At 36.5% G+C, this 17,972-nt stretch overlaps 1 protein-coding gene across 4 annotated transcripts in view; it reads right to left on the reverse strand.

Annotated features, from left to right (window-relative positions):
- Nucleotides 1-7,733: 7,733 nt before the first annotated feature.
- The window catches only part of ERBB4 (v-erb-b2 avian erythroblastic leukemia viral oncogene homolog 4), a 1,604,115-nt gene continuing 1,593,876 nt past the window's right edge, over nt 7,734-17,972 (reverse strand). For 2 of the 4 annotated variants that reach the window (XM_006872745.1, XM_006872746.1), the window contains exons 26-28: nt 13,416-13,463; nt 12,065-12,362; nt 7,734-8,233 (exon numbers count right to left, since the gene is read on the reverse strand). In XM_006872745.1, coding sequence (XP_006872807.1) covers nt 7,788-8,233; nt 12,065-12,362; nt 13,416-13,463 — 792 coding nt within the window. In that variant the 3' untranslated portion in view covers nt 7,734-7,787. The remainder of the gene's footprint in view (nt 8,234-12,064; nt 12,363-13,415; nt 13,464-17,972) is intronic. The other 2 variants (XM_006872748.1, XM_006872747.1) reach the window with 2 other exon arrangements.

Consider the following 17,972-nt stretch of genomic DNA (forward strand, 5'->3'; position numbering starts at 1 on the left):
TATCTACACTTAGAAAATAACTTCTGTAGTTTGTAATTATAGTAATTCCAAAAGGGTCTTGGAGTGCTATGGTTGTAGTCCCCTCATTCTACCCTCCCAGCCCCTGAGAGATCCAGAAATATACAGGGAAATGATTCTCATAGTAGGGGAAAGGAACAATCACCTCATTAACTGAAAAAAACAAACAAACTTGGAAATGATGCTGGAAAACCATGTTTATGTCCATGTATAGGAGGTATGATTTGTTTTCCTTCAAAAGGATTACAGGCCTGGGGAAACATCTACACATTATGGATTAAAATAGCAGTAAAGGCAAAGTGGTTTGGACAAGTTAGACTATTGCCTACAGGTATGAAACTTTGTTTTCCTGTATTTGTATATCTGTACAAATAAAACTGCTTCTTATGATATTTCAAAGAAAAATATCCTTAAGGGAGCGGGGTAGGAAAAGAATGACATCCTATTAAACAACATGGATTTTCATTACAGTGAAACTCTACTCATATATTTGTTAGACAGATGAAGGATCCAAAAAAGAATTACAGAAGCTGAACAGCCTTCACCTTTTTTACAGCTCCTCATTTGGAAGGAAAACTAAATTACAGCAGCTCTAAAATATCTGATATCAGGAAGAAAATCATATGGGAAAAAAAATATGTTCATTTTCTGGTAAAAAACGAACTTCTCTTTTATATGGAGAATATTCATGGAAAGTTGAAATCTAAGATCTAACAAGAGTTCTAGTCACATTTGTGAATGTCAAGGTTCATTGCAGGGTTGACTTTTCTGAAATTCACACAGAGAAAACAAAGTAAGAGAATCAGCATTTATGGCTAAACATAATTTAAATATTATAAAGCATAAGAGGGCTTTAAAAAGTCCATGTAAAAATTACATTTTCTTTTAATTCCATAAACTTTTTGAAGCACCCTCATATTCTCTGTGCTATTACTTATTTGAGAAATGATTTAAGCAAGTCCAAATTGCTATTTATTTTATGGAAAAGTTATTATTTTATGGAAAAGAGGGCAAAGGCTATTTCAGTATTTCACAAAGCAGGGTGTGGGACCGCAGAGATCCACTATGGCTTAAGGAGAGGTACAGTCTCAGGAGAGAAAAGTGAAGACAACAGGGCCAGTTGTACCAGTAGAAAAGAAGTAAGGGTGATATTTTCCTCTAAGGTCCAGAAAAAAAAAGAATTGTTCTGTGATCCCTATCAATATAATTATCCTCACAAAGCTGACTACCAAGGAGTGTTTTCAGGGGAAGGAAGTAAGCATCCCTATAAGATTGGGGCTTAGAGTCTTTTCAGCTCGTGACTAGAGAAACATTTTCCTCTGCCCCAAATATCACCTGGCTTGACCAAGATGAGGTGAGGCAGGAGTTAGCAAAAGTGACATTTTCTACACTCTACACCTCTACAATATCAGTGAAATTTGAGCAGAGTGTCTGAGATTTCTACTATTTTAGAGAGACTTTTCTTCTAATAAAAACAATAAGAAAACAGCTTTTTTGTTAAAAGGCATTCGCCTGTAACAACACAAAGGTTGTGTGCCCATGACATAGCACATACAACAGACTTCATGTTTCAAACTGTGGTGAGAACTATGCTTGCAAAGGCATCTCAGACCTGAGTAGGATTCTACTCAGGAGTAAACAAGCTGGCCCCATTGTAACATCAGAAATATTTAGTTCTCCACTGATAATGATCACTTACAATTACACCTGCTCCACATATGTCTAGTGTCATTCATTTGTAAGCAAATACCAGCCCGGAGTTAACAGTCTGCCTGCTTCTGTCTACATGGGTACAAGGCTGTCTATCCTTCAACCAAAGTTAATGTACTCAAAGAGAAGACAGCAGGATTCTCAGCCTACAGCAGAAACAGAATTTACTAAGTCTGACTTTTTAGAAACTAAAAGTATGTACACTTGGATATCTCATTTGCCCTATTACAAATCATCAATCTCATAAGCAGAGTCCACGATAATAGAAATACAGCAGTTTGACATGCTTGGTTTAGCATTTATTTATCAGAATTCTGTTTACCAATTCTTTTTGGCTTTGTTTTTGAAGGTGCAAGAGGATCGCATAGAAAAGACAATGTGATGTCACAAATTAAATGTATTTTGTTTGCTTTCTAAAAGTCATCATTCATTTGTTTGTCTCTGCATATAGTAAATCATTTACGAAGGTTTGTCAAAAATTATCTGCACTTGGGTTATATTAAAATGCCCATCCACATCCACAGCTGATGAAAACAATTAATGTGCACGTGAAATGACTCTGCTGAATACACAGTGACAGTGGCAAATCGTTTGCAAATCAGCCATGGCTCTGCCTATGAAATAATCCACTACAGAATTGGGCTTGGAAAAGTTTGTGGGAAATGGATACAAAACAACTCACGGAAGAGCTTAAACAGAAGCGTATGGACATCTGCAAACAACATTTGAACTGATACTCGAAGCTAAAAATTTCTTTCAAAAAAATCATTACTGGTAATGAGACATAGGTTCATCACAATGAAACTGAGAATAAATGGCAGAATGGAAACATCGTCAATCATCGACCAAAAAAATATTCAAAAGTCAACAATCAGCTGAAAAATTGATGCTTCCAGTTTTCTGGGATTATCAAGAAAAAGGTCCAACCATCAACAGTGCTCATTACAGAGAGATCCTCACTGAAGAGCCAAAGCCTAAACTTGTTTTTCAAAGTAGAGGACTGCTATCCAATGGCATTGTGATCTTGCATGACAATGCATGTCTGCATACATCTGCCCACACTGTTGACACTCAGCAAAAACTCCCTTTTAAGTTCCTAATGCATCCTCCCTATAGTCCTTATCTTGTTCCATTTGACTTTCACCTGTTTGGTTTCCTGAAAACAGCCCTTTGAGGATGATGATTCACCTCAGATGATGAAGCAAAGTAAAGACAGAAGTGCATTCCTGACTCCCAACTGGGCCTAATTTTTTTTTTTTTTTTTTTTAATAAGGGAATACAAAAGTTTGTTGACAGAGAGACAAAGTGTATTGAAAAACAAGGAGATTATGCCAAAATCGATGTATTTGTCTTTTCTAAACGTTGTTTAAAATAAATTCTACAGCCAGAATGAGGATAATTTTTGATTCACCCTTGAACATTTCATTTACTCCACTTTGATGACCTTTTAGGTAAGGTCATATGTAACATAATAGACTGTTAAACTCTACAAAATGGTGTTTGCAAAGAAATTTTTAAAAAAGTCTCTTTACAGTTAAAACATGTTTTAAAAATTACAAAGGAGACTAGAATAAGAAAAGAATAACTGAACTTCTTTAAATCAAGTTTTCAAAATTGAAACCAACTCTTCACATGTCTTCTTTTTTCATTTTAGCTAACCCCAACAAAGAAAAATTTTAAATGGCAAACTTATTTGTTCACTATGCTAAAAATCCATCCTACTTATTCATATCCTGTATTTTATTTGCTACATTATATGTTGTTGTTAGTGTTCTATTTGATTTATTCAATATCACAATCATTTAACATCTGATAACCTAACTAAATCTATTTCTTACAGCATTATCATTGTTCTGCCCAGTTATATACATGCTTTCGGGATCACCTTCTTGATTACCTTATGAACTATATATACTAGCTAAATAATCAACAGTTACAAGTAGATGAATAATTCAAGTTTCAAAAGAAAGGTTAGCTAGCTCTAGTAAAACTTGTATTTACATCCTTCCCTCTCGGGCTTAAACTTTCTTTTTCTTTTCATTTTTGACATTTCAAGAAGCAGTTTGATAGCTCCTCCAACTTCATCTAGCAGCAGACCTCAGAGTCCCTTGTTGAGTTTTCCTCAGCATTGAAAATATGCACAAACTTCAAACCATGTCCTTCCTTTAAAAGTTATTACCACATACACTACAACAGTCAGCAGAATACGATTTCTTCCCTCAAGTTTCAGAATCAATCATTCTACCTGATCTGATAAGAGTTTTTATTTTGTACATTTTGATAGAGTTTGAGATTGGCATCATTTTTCATGCTATTTCAAGAATGTTACTGTAGAAAGAACTCTCATTCTAACCTATTAGATTTAGTATTTTCTGGAAAAGCAAGAGGTATTCAGTAGTCCAAGCATCTCTTTGTGGTACAGGATGCTTGGCGGTTTTGAGTCTAGGTCTTCTCAATTATCTAAGATCTACTTCTTTAACAATCAGTTAACTCTTCTGCTTTCCTAGGCCTGAAAACAGGACTCTTTAAGACGGATAGAATCCACAACATTTGTTCATTTAGAAAGTGTAACCAGTACAATCCTATTACTCATTTTCATGAAATTTACAAACTTGATTTTGCATATTTCCATTGGTAAAACTAGTCTCTGAAACCTGGGACTCTGATTCATTTTGCAGACTTTAATTGGTATTTTTAATTTTATTTCTTGATACTTGGCTAAGATACTCTCTGGAACAAATAAAACTGTTCATTTCTTTTTTCTTCCTCTCATACATTTTCAAAGATATTTTCTTCAGAATAGAAGGAAAAAACAAAACAAAAACAAAAATGAAACAACTAAAACCAAGTACTACAAAAATCATTCAAATGAAAAATAGTGGAGCCCTTGTAGAGCATTCGGACTCACGCAAGTCTAATCCTACATCCATCTCTAATTATTGGTGTGAGATTCCCTGATGTTTAAGGATTTTGTGCTCTTAGGAGGAAGGAAATTACATCCACTAACCCTAAAAATTTCTATTTTTTATTTTTTGCTCCTCCTCTAAGATATATAACTCTGTTTTCTATATCCAAGTAGTAACCATATGAATATTTTAAATAAGAGGATAAAGTCAGGTTCTAGTATCCAAAAAGAGTACTATAAGTAATGATTGGGGTAGAATTTCTAGAAAAGAAACAACACATTTTTCACAATTACTGATGTGAAATCATCTTTTTCTGGAGACTTCTCTGAAGAGGTGGGAGTGCTTTGGGCTACTAGTCTGTGGTCTCTATCCTTCTGTGTCTTCAACCAGGGAAGTTAGTGATTGACTGAACTCTATTGGAAGACAAGTCACAAATCCTCCTTGCTCTTCTCAGCTTAGGAAGAGACTATTCCCAATCTTTCCAAGGTACTTGGCTACAGACTACTCTGTTATTGATTTAATAGTGAAGGTAGAATCCATATACACCAATTAAACACTGTTGCAATATCATCCTAAACTAGTTGGTGTTTGAATAAAAACATTTAAACTATTCTATTTGTCAACTTCTATAACTTGAAGAATGCTTAACTCATGCTCCAAATAAATTCACAGACAATCTATTATCAAACAACTCATTATATGAGAGTTATTGACAACATAGTGGTATAGAACTGGGCTGCTAACCACATGGTCAGCAGTTCAAATCTACCAGTGGCTCCATAGGAGAAAGATGAAGCAGTCTTTTCCTGTAAAGATTATAGCCTTGGAGACCCTATACAGAGTCACTATGAGTCAGAACTGACTCAACGGCATACCACCATCACCAACATTCTCAAAGTAGGGCCCTATTGGATAAACACTTTCCTGCTAATCACAAAATCAGTAGTTCAAATCTACCAGCTGCTCTTGGAAACCCTACACAGTGTTGCTGTGAGTCAGAACCAACTCGATGGCACACAAGAATTCACCAAGTACTCCCTGCAATCTTATTTGAGGAACTCAAGGAGGAATTCAAATATCATTACAAATAAATCTCCTAGACTATAAAATGTTGAAGTCAAGGATGATATTGTATTTTCCTAGGTTTTCCCCACGTTAATGCTGTTCTTTGAGTAGATTCGTCATAAATACTGGTTGAATAAACAACACAGTTAAATGAATGGATAGATTTGTTTTGAAAATAAAGGCAGAAGCCTAGCTTTTCTTCCTTGAGGTTTTTTTTTTTTTTTTTTCTCCCTCTAAATTCTCTGTCCTTTATCAATGGAAAATATACTCTGTTTGTTTTCCTTTAGAATATAGACTATAATTTAATCCCAATACTTTAACATTATAAAGAAATATTTTTAACCATCCAAATGACTTGAAGCAGAATTAGCTAGAAATAGAGACATATGTGATTTTCCTAATATCTGCAGACTCATCCCTGCCATTGGTGTCCATCACTTAATTTTATCTCAGTAGGTATTATTTTACAATGACAAATATTAAAGATGGTTTAGAACTAGAATGTTGTATTGATAAAAACAAAACAAAAAGGTTTATACAAAGCATCAAAGATTAGTATGCTATATATTAAATTGATTGCATGAGAAGCTTATGTTTATTTACAACTTCAGACCCAGTGACCTATCTATGAACTGTGAATGTTTGTGTTTTTTTTAATTTTATTTATTACATGAATTTATGTGCACAGAATTATCTTCTACTTAATATAAACAGAGTCCGCAGACTGTCACATGGAGTATACAAACAACTTTCCTTGAGTAGCAATGTGATATCACATATGGATAATGTGCTGGCGCTCCCCCCACAATCCCTGGATACTGTTCCAAAGTCCTAATTTTCTTGGTTTGGCATTTCACAGTCTTTATCATAGCGCTTTTTGAAGAAAAAAAGAAAAAAAAATACTTAAATAAGTTAATTTGCTGGTTGCTTTCATATTGCTTCATTCAAAATCCAAAAGGGAGTTCAAAAAGAGAACAAATAAAATTATAGTTAAGTGCAAACTACATTTCTGAGTATCTGTCTGGTAGATAGACCCAATCCAGTGTGTTCCTTCTAGCTCAATGGAGTTCCCAGTGGACCACCCCTGAACGTGTCAGTAGTTTTCATGAACCACAAAGAGCTGTCTCTTAGTTTCTCTTCTATTTTTAAAATTACCAACTGCCTATCAAGTACTATCATTTATGAAGGAGAAAATAAATGTGAAAGAATAAATCATTTTGAGAGGGGAACATAATAAATAGTGTAAAGCATGAAAGCTACATTTGATGTTACATCTCTTGACCTCCCCTTCAATTTTAGAGAATGTCGGTCTACAGTGTTAGAGTTTTCATCATATTGTAGTATTCCATATTTAAATTTATCAATTCATATGAATATATAAGAAACTTTGATGTAAAATCTTTGCAGCTACAAATTAAAGCCAAAATTAGGGAAGGAACTAATATGAATTGACAGGTTAAAGCAAAAACACAAAACCAAACTTAATAATTACTAATAATTCCTTTGATGGAGATTCAAAATAAAGGAGAGAAAGCCTGGTTCGACCCTGGTTGGTAGAAACTGTTAGAGAAAGACATTGGATTCTCATCTATGTTACTATCATATGTGCTAGCAAAGACTAGCCTTTTGTTCTAATGCTAACTTTTAAATGATTTCCAGGGTTGCTGAAAATGGCCACATGAGTTCTTGAAGGTAGGAACAGAAACCATGGGTCTTTAAAAAGAAAAAAAAGAGAAAGAGAATGAAAGAGAGGAAGATAAAGAAAAGAAAAGAAAAAAAAAAGTGGAAAACTACTTTGACAGCAGGTCCTGTTGCCTTCAATTTGCTGGCTTTCGGTAGCTGTTTTATTCTCCTGACAACCCAGGCAGAGAAATGAAGAAACAGTGTGGTTCTTCCTGTCTTTCTCTTTTAGTCCTTCCTTCTAAAGTTCAAGTCAGATAAACCCATAACAGCATTGCATCTTTATATCTTTCATTGAGAAATGTCAAAACTACTGGCCTTGGGAATAGAAGGAAGACCACAAGAGAAAGAGAGGGAGTAGGGAAATTGAAGCGAGTGCGTTTCTCCACCTTTAAACCACTGCTAAGCTTACACCACAGTATTTCGGTGTCTGTAAGGTGGAGGAGGCAGTACAGTGCCTGGCTTCAGTGAGAACTCAGAGAGGTATTCAGGATTCTCTGCCACAATAGGCCGGATTCGTCCATTCTGTTTATAAAAATATTTTGTGCTGTACTCCTGCAGGTAGTCTGGGTGCGGAAGTGTGCTCCGAGGTGGCAGGCTGTGGTTCCAGTAGTCAGGGTTGTCGAAAGCTTTCTTGGCCTTCTCTGGCACACACAGTATGTTGTTCTTCAGGTATTCGGCATTCCCCAAGGCATTGGCAAAGGTGTTGAGGTACAGCGGCTCATTCACATACTCATCTTCTGCCTTAGGTGGGCCACTGGAAGCATTGTGGTATTCAGGATTATCCAAAGCTTGAAGGTCACTGTTTTTCCTTCGAGAAACAAAAGGATTCTCCTCCACAGGGTTCAAATATTCTGAAAGAACACAAAAATCCCATTTAACAACTGTGCTTTGGAAAATGTTAATCAGACCATGGTTATATGAAGAGTTTTGGGGTTTTTTTTCCCCCACTCAGATATTTTAAATTTTTCTCATGAAAGCAATTTTGTACATTAAGCCATATGAAAAGGAGTATGTTAGAAAATATGTTAGTGACAAAACAAGGCACCAACAAAGCCAGGGTCACTTTCTAGCTCTTGATGGATCTTTCTTTTGTTAAACTTCCATTTCTCCCTTATATATACTACATCAGTTATTTAAATGTTTCTATTTTCTAACAGTCACTAATTCATATTGGAAGATATGATAGCTTTCACCACCACCACCTGCTGCCATGCGGTCAGTCTGACACATAGCCACCCTACAGGGCCAATTATTTCTGAGGCAGGCAGTATTGGTAAGACTTACAGTTTCTAAGACTGTAAATCGGTATGGGAGCAGACTGTCTCATCTGTTTCCTGATGGCAGCTGGTGGGTTTGAATCATTGACCTTGTGGTTAGCAGACCAATGCTTAATCCACTGTGCCACTGGGACTCCTCTATAATTAATTTCAGGGTTCAATGATGCTTAAATATGGAGAAGTTAGGATTTTTATAAAACATACTAGAAAATCAACGTATCTAATTTAACTCTATACCAAGATAAACTGTTTTTAAGTCCATAGGATTTACTGTGTTTATTTACACAGGTAAAAATGATTTGCTAGGAGATGCTCTTTGGTGTGGCACTGTGGGTTAATGCACCAAACTGCAAAGCCGTTTGAACGTAAGGTCAGCAATTCAAGCTCACCAGTCACTCCTTGGAAACCCTATACAGGGTCGCTATGGAACCAACTCAATGACACTTCACAACAACAAGAAGCTCTTCAATATTCCACCTAGGATAGGAAGCATCTGGGGAAAAGACTCAACTAATAAAATAAAACTTGATAAATATTTAAGATGTTTACAAACCCATTCCTCACTTATAGACATAGTTAGGTTTCAAAGACCAAGTTGCCATGCTTTTGTAAATTAAAGATGTGATTTAAGGTGGTTCTACTACATACACTGCAAACCAGTGGTGACTATTCACAAATGCTCAGACTTGTCATGGTCCAAGGGGCCAGGCCCAGTATCAGTGTAGAATGCCAGATTCAGAATATTTGAGAAACTTCTAAATTAAAGTAATGTCTACACTAAAATTCTATGCTGTTGGAACACTAGGCTATTAAGTGTCTGAATATTCAGAGATTAAATCTGGAGTCTCTACAGTTTGGTGCTATAGAGTTGGTTCTGATACATAGTGACCGTGTATAGGGTTTCTGAGGCTGTAAATGTTTGTGGGATCAAAAAGCTTCATCTTTCTCCATGGAGCAGCTGGTAGGCGCAAACTGCAGACCTTTCAGACATTTAGTCAGAGATGGAGATATATACTTTTTTGTTGAATGGACAATGTGAGGATTCTGCATTCAGGGGGATCTGACAAATCTGCTCATCACCTACATTTGTGTTCCTTTCCTCACGTATTAACTATCTGATCAGCCAAGTTTTCTCAATTAGAATAGTAAAAGTTTATGGTCCAATTACTGGTGCATTAATGATGTACATCTGGTAGTAATAAGCACTGAGGTGCAAGAGGAGATGGTTCAGGTTATGCATCAACTTTGCTGGGTCAGGAATCTCAGTGGCTTGGAAGTTACATAATGACATCTTCACCCTCCATTTTGTGATCGGATCGGATCTTCCTCCATTCATGCACAACACTGATTTTTCTGATAGTCACCTGGTCTTTAAACCTAACCATGTTGACAAAGGATGTGTGGGTGTTAAACATTCAACTATTCATTACATTTAAAACTTCATAGACATTTGCTGTTCTATCAAATAATTCCAACTCATAGTGACTCTGGAGGACATAGTAGAAATGTTCCATAGGGTTTCCTAGGCTATAATTGCTATGAGTCAGAAAAAATATATATATATATTTAATGTTTTATTGTGAATTATGTGATAGTTTACATGGGAAAACATTAGCTTTACATTCATCCTATCATATATCGTTTCATTGCCATGATTACAATCCCCTTCATGCATCATCAACCAACCACAGGGTATACCCTGCCCCCTACCCCCCACACTTCCCCACCCCCGGCCGGTCATCAGCACACAGCCCATCTCCTTCCATCTCCCTCTCTGAGTCTAAAGTCCCCAGCCGCTCAATCCCTCCACATCATCCTCTCTGCCTCCATCTCTGGCATCACTGCTTCTCTGGGTAGGGTCCCGCTCTCCACTCTTCTCCCTTGATGGTCCCAGGGACCTCCGCTTCTAGACTGCAAAGTTAATCACTCCCCTCCTTGCTACTAAACATCTACCTTTACATTTCCAACCCTCACAAGCAGTCCTGATAATAATTATTCACTACTGTATCACAAGATACCTATCTGCATTTCCTTTCATCAGCCACGCCTAGACAGATTGGATACTACTCAGTGGAGAGTCTACCTTCCTCCATGTCCTCTAGATTTAGGCTCCTTCTTAAAAGCTTGTAAGCCAGTCACTTCTTACCTTTGAAGGCCCCCCTCACCACCATTTTGGGTAGCCAATGTCCAAGTTGCCCATCCCTATCTACTCTGTGTATGGAGGGGGTAGATAAATATTTTTATAAATTACTTTTACATATAATTAAAAGTCCCTAAATTACATTTTATAAAAGTAAATATGATCATATATAAAATAACACAATGGGCCTTTATATAGAGTCCTAAAATATAATTTACTGTTGACATCAAAGACTCTGAAAGACATGATCACCACTTTTTAATAACAAACATCCATCTTCTTTGCTTTATGATGCTGTTAACATAGAAGGAAAGAGGTTTTCTTTCAAAATTAAAATATGAATGGGATGTTTAACATTTCTACTATGAATCACTGCTGTGCTTTGTAAAACGACAAACCATTAATACTTTCAAGATTTGGTATTATACAAAGAAATATATACATCTAAGAGTCAGAACTTTAATTTTTCAATTATGTCATAGAGGAAATCACAATTTTCTATAAAAAACTAGGCCATTTAAATGACAATACTAAAAAGGATGAATGCAATCTTTATTGATACTACCAATTCTTTGGGCATTTTTCAAACAATGCCAGTTTTTATAATCTCCACACTAAGCACGGTAAGACAATGATCTGGAGATCTTCTGATGTGCTACCTTGTTCAAATATTACAGTAAAGATGTGTCTAGAATTGTGTTCTCAAAATCACTACACGCAAGTCACTAGGGAGTCTTATTAAAATTGAGTCTGATTCTGGTGGGACCAAAAGTCTAATTTCTAAAAGTCCCTGGATGATGAGGATGCTACTAATTTGGGGAAACTACTTTGAATAGCAGGGACTTAGGCCTTTTCTGGGTCATGGACCTAACATGAACCCCTTATGTGGCATTGTAGGATCAACACTGGCCTGTGAACCACAAGATCAGCAGTTCAAACCCACCCGTTATTCCTTGGAAATTGTATACAGGGTCACGATGAGTTGGAACCCACTGGTTGTCACTTAACAACAACAGACATTGCATAGAGCCAACTGTTTGGCAATTTCCTTTTATACTTGGCTAATTCTTATGGAAGTTCATGTTGAATGGCAATTTTTGATATTTTTAAGTGCCATCAAATGAGTTCCAACTTAATAACCCTGTATAAGATTTCTAAGGAACAGCTGATGGGCTCGAACCATGGACCTTGTGATTCACAGTCCAGTGCTAATCCTACAGTGTCACACCAGGAGTGGCAATAAGTTCTGAATCTTCTGGTTGTACCTTGTTTGGGTTTGTCTCGCATAGGTGTCATGTAACCTTCTTCATCCAGCTCGCCTCGTGGGCTCCTTTCCGGGGCAAACACTGTAGGGTCAGCGCTGTACCTCTGGGTGCTGCTATCCTCTTGGACATGGGGAGCCACTGGCTTACGTAGAGTTCCGTTACAGCAGAAGTCATCAAAAGTCTCAGCTGTAGCACCCTGAGTCACTGGAGCTTCTGGGATTGTGCTGGTTGCGGCTCTATATGGCATGGACATTCCTTGTTCTGGAGCGAAACCCCCATCTCGGTATACAAACTGGTTCTGTAAATAGTAAGAACACATTTGGAGAGAGGTTGTTGTTAGAAACAAATATAAAAGACAAATAATAATCAAGGGATATTAAAGATTGCCTTTCAGAGAAGAGTGAAATCTTTATCTTTTTATATGTCTAAATGTCTCATGAATTGAGATACAGAATAGAAGCATACATTTTTTTCTTAAAAGATAAATTCACAAGAATATAATTGTATATATATTTGAGAATACTTCAAAAAGTTCTTGGACAAATTGAATGAAAAGATAATGGAATTTTTCCATGAACTTTTTAAAGCCCAGTCATCTATTTTTCATTTTACTAACCAACTAAGAGAGAACTCTGGTAGCGTAGTGATTACAAGTCAGACTGCTAACTTCAAGGTCTGCAGTTTGAAACTACCAGCGGTTCCATGGGAGAAATATGAGGGAGAAATATGATCAATATTTACAGCCTCGGAAACCCTATACAGACAGGGTCGCTATGAGTTCGAACCGGCTCCAAGGCACACCACCATCAACAACCAATATATGGTCTAATGAAAAGTGTATTATGGCCTTTTCCCACAACTACTAACTTGTGACAAAGAATTTAAAGTTAATTTTCATGACAAATGAAAGTGTCATTAATTGTAGGCAATTAACATTAATAACAGAAGTAGAGTAACCACTTGGAATGCTGGTGTTTCCTTCTTGACTTCTATTATGTGGTTGCTACGATTTTGAATCTCTAGTATGGAGCTAGAGACCCATCACTGAGATTCATTCTATCCCAATACCTATAATCATGAAAGTCAAGGTAACTCTTCACTCAGAAACATAATTTATGAGCTTGGACAAATCTTTTAGATAAAAATTGAAAACTACAGCTGATATCTCAATTTTGGATTCTTGAGAGAAATAAAGTACATTGACAAAAGGCAGCTACATAATTTAAAGCAAATTCTTAACTCACTGTTGGCAAAGGCAAAATGAGAAAATCATGGGGAAACGAGAGAGAGGAAACATGGCAAGCAAAGACCAAAACTACTAAAAGATGAATGCTGATCGTGAAATACTTACTCCTGACATAGGGGTGTAGGCAGGAGGAGGGCTGTGTCCAATTTCACTCTAATAGGAAAGAAAAATGGAATGATGGATATAATAAGAGGTCACATGAATGAAACAAAAAGAAAAAAAAAAAAGAGGAAAAAGAAAAGCCACATGAGTTGTATGAAACAAAGGGGGAAGCATGCACAACAGTGACGTTTGCTAAATGGTAACTTTATGAACTCTTACAACAACAGCTTTTATGTATATGGTTAAGTATCATTAACTACTTTCATTCAGCTCCTGAATGGAAAATGACATAGGAAAAGTAAAAATTTTCAATGAATTAAAAAAAAAAAAAAAAAAGCTGGCAATAAACATTCTTCTGATTACCCCTTAGAGAAAGAAAGAAACATGTAATTAATAATTAAGTACAGTGGTGAATGAGGAACGCTTTCCTGTTTTATATGTCAAATGACAGAAATGGCCATGTACTACAGTTTTACGTTTGCTCTGATAAAAATAAACTTACCTAGAAGGAAGTAGAAATGGATTTCAATTTGTTTGGAATCGTTTTTGCAGTCAAGCTACATTTATTTTTGACCATCTCAGCAGAGGGTAAACTTCTTAACCTTTCCTTATAAAAAGGTACATGCTATTTTTCTCTTCATTCTTACTGTTTTGTTTTGTTTTGTTTTGTTTAATTAAGAACTAGCGGAACATCTTGAAAAATCAATGTACTTTAGAAATACACTTTACATTGCTTTCATGTATTTAGAATCAGACAAAAATCGGTTTAAGTTTGTTGGTTTTATGTGCTGTCAGTCAGTTCTGACTCATAGCGACTCGATGTAGGGTTTCCAAGGAGTGACTGATGGGTTTGAACCGCCAGCTTTGTGGTTAGCGGTGTAGCGCTAATCCTATAGCGCCATACCAGGACTCAGGTTTAAGCTTGTTGTTGTTAAGTACCGTGGAGTCAGTTCTGACTCATAGTGACCCTGCACAGGGTTTCCGAGGCTGCAAATCTTCACGGGAGCAGAAAGCCTTAACTTTCACCCACGAGACAGCTGGTAGTTTCGATCTGCCGACCTTGAGCTAAGCAGCCAGATCAGGTTAGCATCACTTAATCTTAGTAATAATAATAAAAAGACGTACCTACATTCTTATAGCATCCTGGTATGGTGCTTTAGGCTAAGCATTGAGCTGCTAACCACAAGGTTGGTGGTTCAAATCCACCAACTGCTCCTTGGAAATCCTCTGCAGTTTTGTTATGAGTCAGAACCAACTCCAGAGAATTTAACAATAGCAACAACTCTCCAGTTTATGGATTAAGTAAAAATAGATATAAAAAGGTGATGACATACTTTGGACAATGTTCCTCAGAGTAAGGAAAGACGCTTATATGAACATTGAACCTGTTTCTCAACCAAAAAAAAAATATATATATATATATATATACTGATCCATTAAATGTATTTGTTGAGCACCTAAGGTTGGTGGTTCAAGATCACCAGTTGCTCCTCAGAAACCCTATTCAGGGTTGCTATGAGTCAGAACTGACTCAATGGCATTTAACAATAACACCATGTGCCAGGCACTTTTCTAAGCACAGGGTTAATGAATAACATTTGATTTTATGGAGTTTCCCTTTGCAACATTCTGACTTTAAATGAACTGAGATGACTAATGTAACCTCAAAGATACCTTCATTTTCTCTATGAAACATAGCTAATATTTGAGATCAATGCTCATATAATTTAGAGATTCATAAAATAATTTAAGAAGAACATGGTCCCTTGGAAGATAAGTTTTACTGTAAATCAATAAAAATTGAATAATACACTTTTCCTTAACTAAATTAGTCTACTGCACTAATCAAAGAACAAGTATTAAACTACTACAGTGAGTTTACATTTTAGGTTTCACCCAAATCTTAATCAATCAGAATTTAAGATAGTGAATATTTCTCTTTCCTTCTCTAATGACATACGTAATAGTACATTGAATAATGTGACAGGGAAAGTCAGAGATATATTCAATAATACAAGACATAAGATGTGATATTGTACTATATAGACAGATTACATTATGACTCATTAGAAGTCATGGGCCTCAATCCCAATATGAGTGGTGTGAATTTGAACAAATATTGAAACTTTTCAGATGCTAATTTTCATCCTTGAGCTGGATTTTATTCTTAGTAAAGTGACAATAGGATAATGTGCATGAATGAACTTTGTAAACTCTGTACTATTATATATAGAAGGAGCTCTGGTAGCATGTGGTTACAAATCGGGCTGCTAACCTCAAGGTCGGTAGTTCGAAACTACCAGCCATTCCACGGGAGAAAGATGAGGCTTTCTGCCCCCGTAAAGATTTATAGCCTCAGAAACCCTGTGCAGGGTCACTATGAGTCGGAATCAACTCTACAGTACTTAACAACAACAACATTATATATAGAGGGTAAATAAAATTTGAGCACTGAAGTCTGCTATACTGAATTTTTAATTGACAACAAGGTAACTGTTAAAATCAATTCCTAAAGTCTATCAATCAACATGATAGTCACTCATCAAAGCATTATTAAATGGCTACCTATTCTTGAATGATTTTAAATATAGGTGTGTTTTGATATCTTTCCATTGAAAATATATAATTTTTTCAGACCATTTGAAAAAGAAAATTTCTGTACAGTCCAATGATTTGTAAAACAGAAGAGTTATTGTTTTTAGATGCCATTGACTTGGTACCAACACTAGGTACAACAAAACATTGACCGGTCCAGCATCATCCTCACAATCATTGTTAGACATGAGGCCATTGCTGCTGCCACTATGTCAATCCATCTTGTTGGGGATCTTCTTTTTCTCTAATCCTCCATTTTAGCCAAGCATTTCCCCAGGGACTAGCCGCTCCTGATAAAATGTCAGCAATATGAGACATGAATTCTGGTCATCCTGGTTTCTAAGGAGCATTCTGGCTGTACCTCTTCCAACACAGATTTGTTTGTTCTTTGACAGTCCATGATACTTTCAATATTCTCCTCCAATAAATCAAATGCATCAATTCTTCTACAGTCTTCATTATTCACTGTCCAACTTTCATATGAGATTATTGAAAATACGATGGCTTAGGTCAGGTGCTCCTTAGTCCTCAAATTGACACTTGGCTCTTGAACACTTTAAGAGGTATTGTGCAGCAGATTTGCATAATGCAATGAGATGTTAACTGCTACTTTCATGAGTGTTGATGGTGGATCCAAGCAAAATGATGTCTTGTCAACTTCTATCTTTTCTCTATTTATATGGATGTTATTTATTGGTCCAGTGGTGAGGATTTTTGTTTTCTTTATATTGAGGTACAACTCCTAATCAAGGCTGTGGTCTTTGATCTACATCAATAAGTATTGTGTGTCCTCTTTGCTTTCAGCACACAAGGTTGTATCATCTGCATATCACAAGTTCTTTCTGAGTCTTCCTCCAATCCTGATGCCACGTTCTCTTTCGTATAATCCAGTTTCTTGAAGTACATGCTCATCATACAGATTGAATAATTTTGTAAAAGAGTACAACTGGGGCGCATACCTTTCCTAATTTTAAACCAGTCAGTGTTCCCTCATTCAAAACAAAACAAAAACAGAGAAATAGGACAAGAATTATGACATTTGCCTGGAGAAAATTTATCAAATTACAGATTATGACCTTATCCTGATCTTTAACCCTGATTACATGTTATTGTTGTTGTTAGGTGCCATCAAGTTGGTACCAACTCATAGTGACCCTATGCACAACAGAATGAAACACTGCCAAGTCATAGGCCAACCTCACAATCGCTACATCTGACCCCATTGCTGCCGCTGCTGAGCCAATCCATCTTGCTAGCGATCTTCTTCTTTTTCTCTGATCCTCCAGTTTACCAAACACGATATTCTTCTCCAGGGACTGATCCCTCTTGACAACATGTCTGAAATATGAGAAATGAAATCTGGCCATCCTTGCTTCCAAGGAGCACTGGCTGCACTTCTTCCAACACAGGTCTCTTTGTTCTTTTGGCAGTCCATTATACACTCTATCTTCTCCTCCAACACCATAACTTAAATGAATCAATTACTTAAGAAGTACTTAATACATATTTCCTAAAGCTCTGTCTCAGGCCCTGTGCTAGATGCTGGAGGTACTATGAAGAACAGAAGACACATGAACCTTGACACTTTGTAATTGATATTTTATTGTCAATACTTAACTGAGCTTACTAAAAGGATGAACAAGAATGCAATTATTCTGGAGTGAATTTATTTCAGTTCTACATTGGCATTCAGTCCTGAGGTGTTGCAAACAGTTAATGCATTTTACTGCTTAGCAAACTAGAAGTTCAAGTCCACTTAAAGGTGCCATGGGAAAACATCCTGGCAATCTTCTGAAGAATTAGCCACTAAAAACCCTGTAGAACATGGTCCTACAATGACACACATTTGGTCACCATGAAACAGAACTGACTTGACAGCAATTGTTAATATGTTGTTGTTGTTAAGTGGCATTGAGTCGGTTCCGACCCATTGTTGTTGTTGTTGTCAGGTGCCATCGAGTCAGA

The sequence above is a fragment of the Chrysochloris asiatica genome, unplaced genomic scaffold, assembly GCF_000296735.1.
Source record: "Chrysochloris asiatica unplaced genomic scaffold, ChrAsi1.0 scaffold00212, whole genome shotgun sequence".
NCBI lineage: Eukaryota > Metazoa > Chordata > Mammalia > Afrosoricida > Chrysochloridae > Chrysochloris > Chrysochloris asiatica.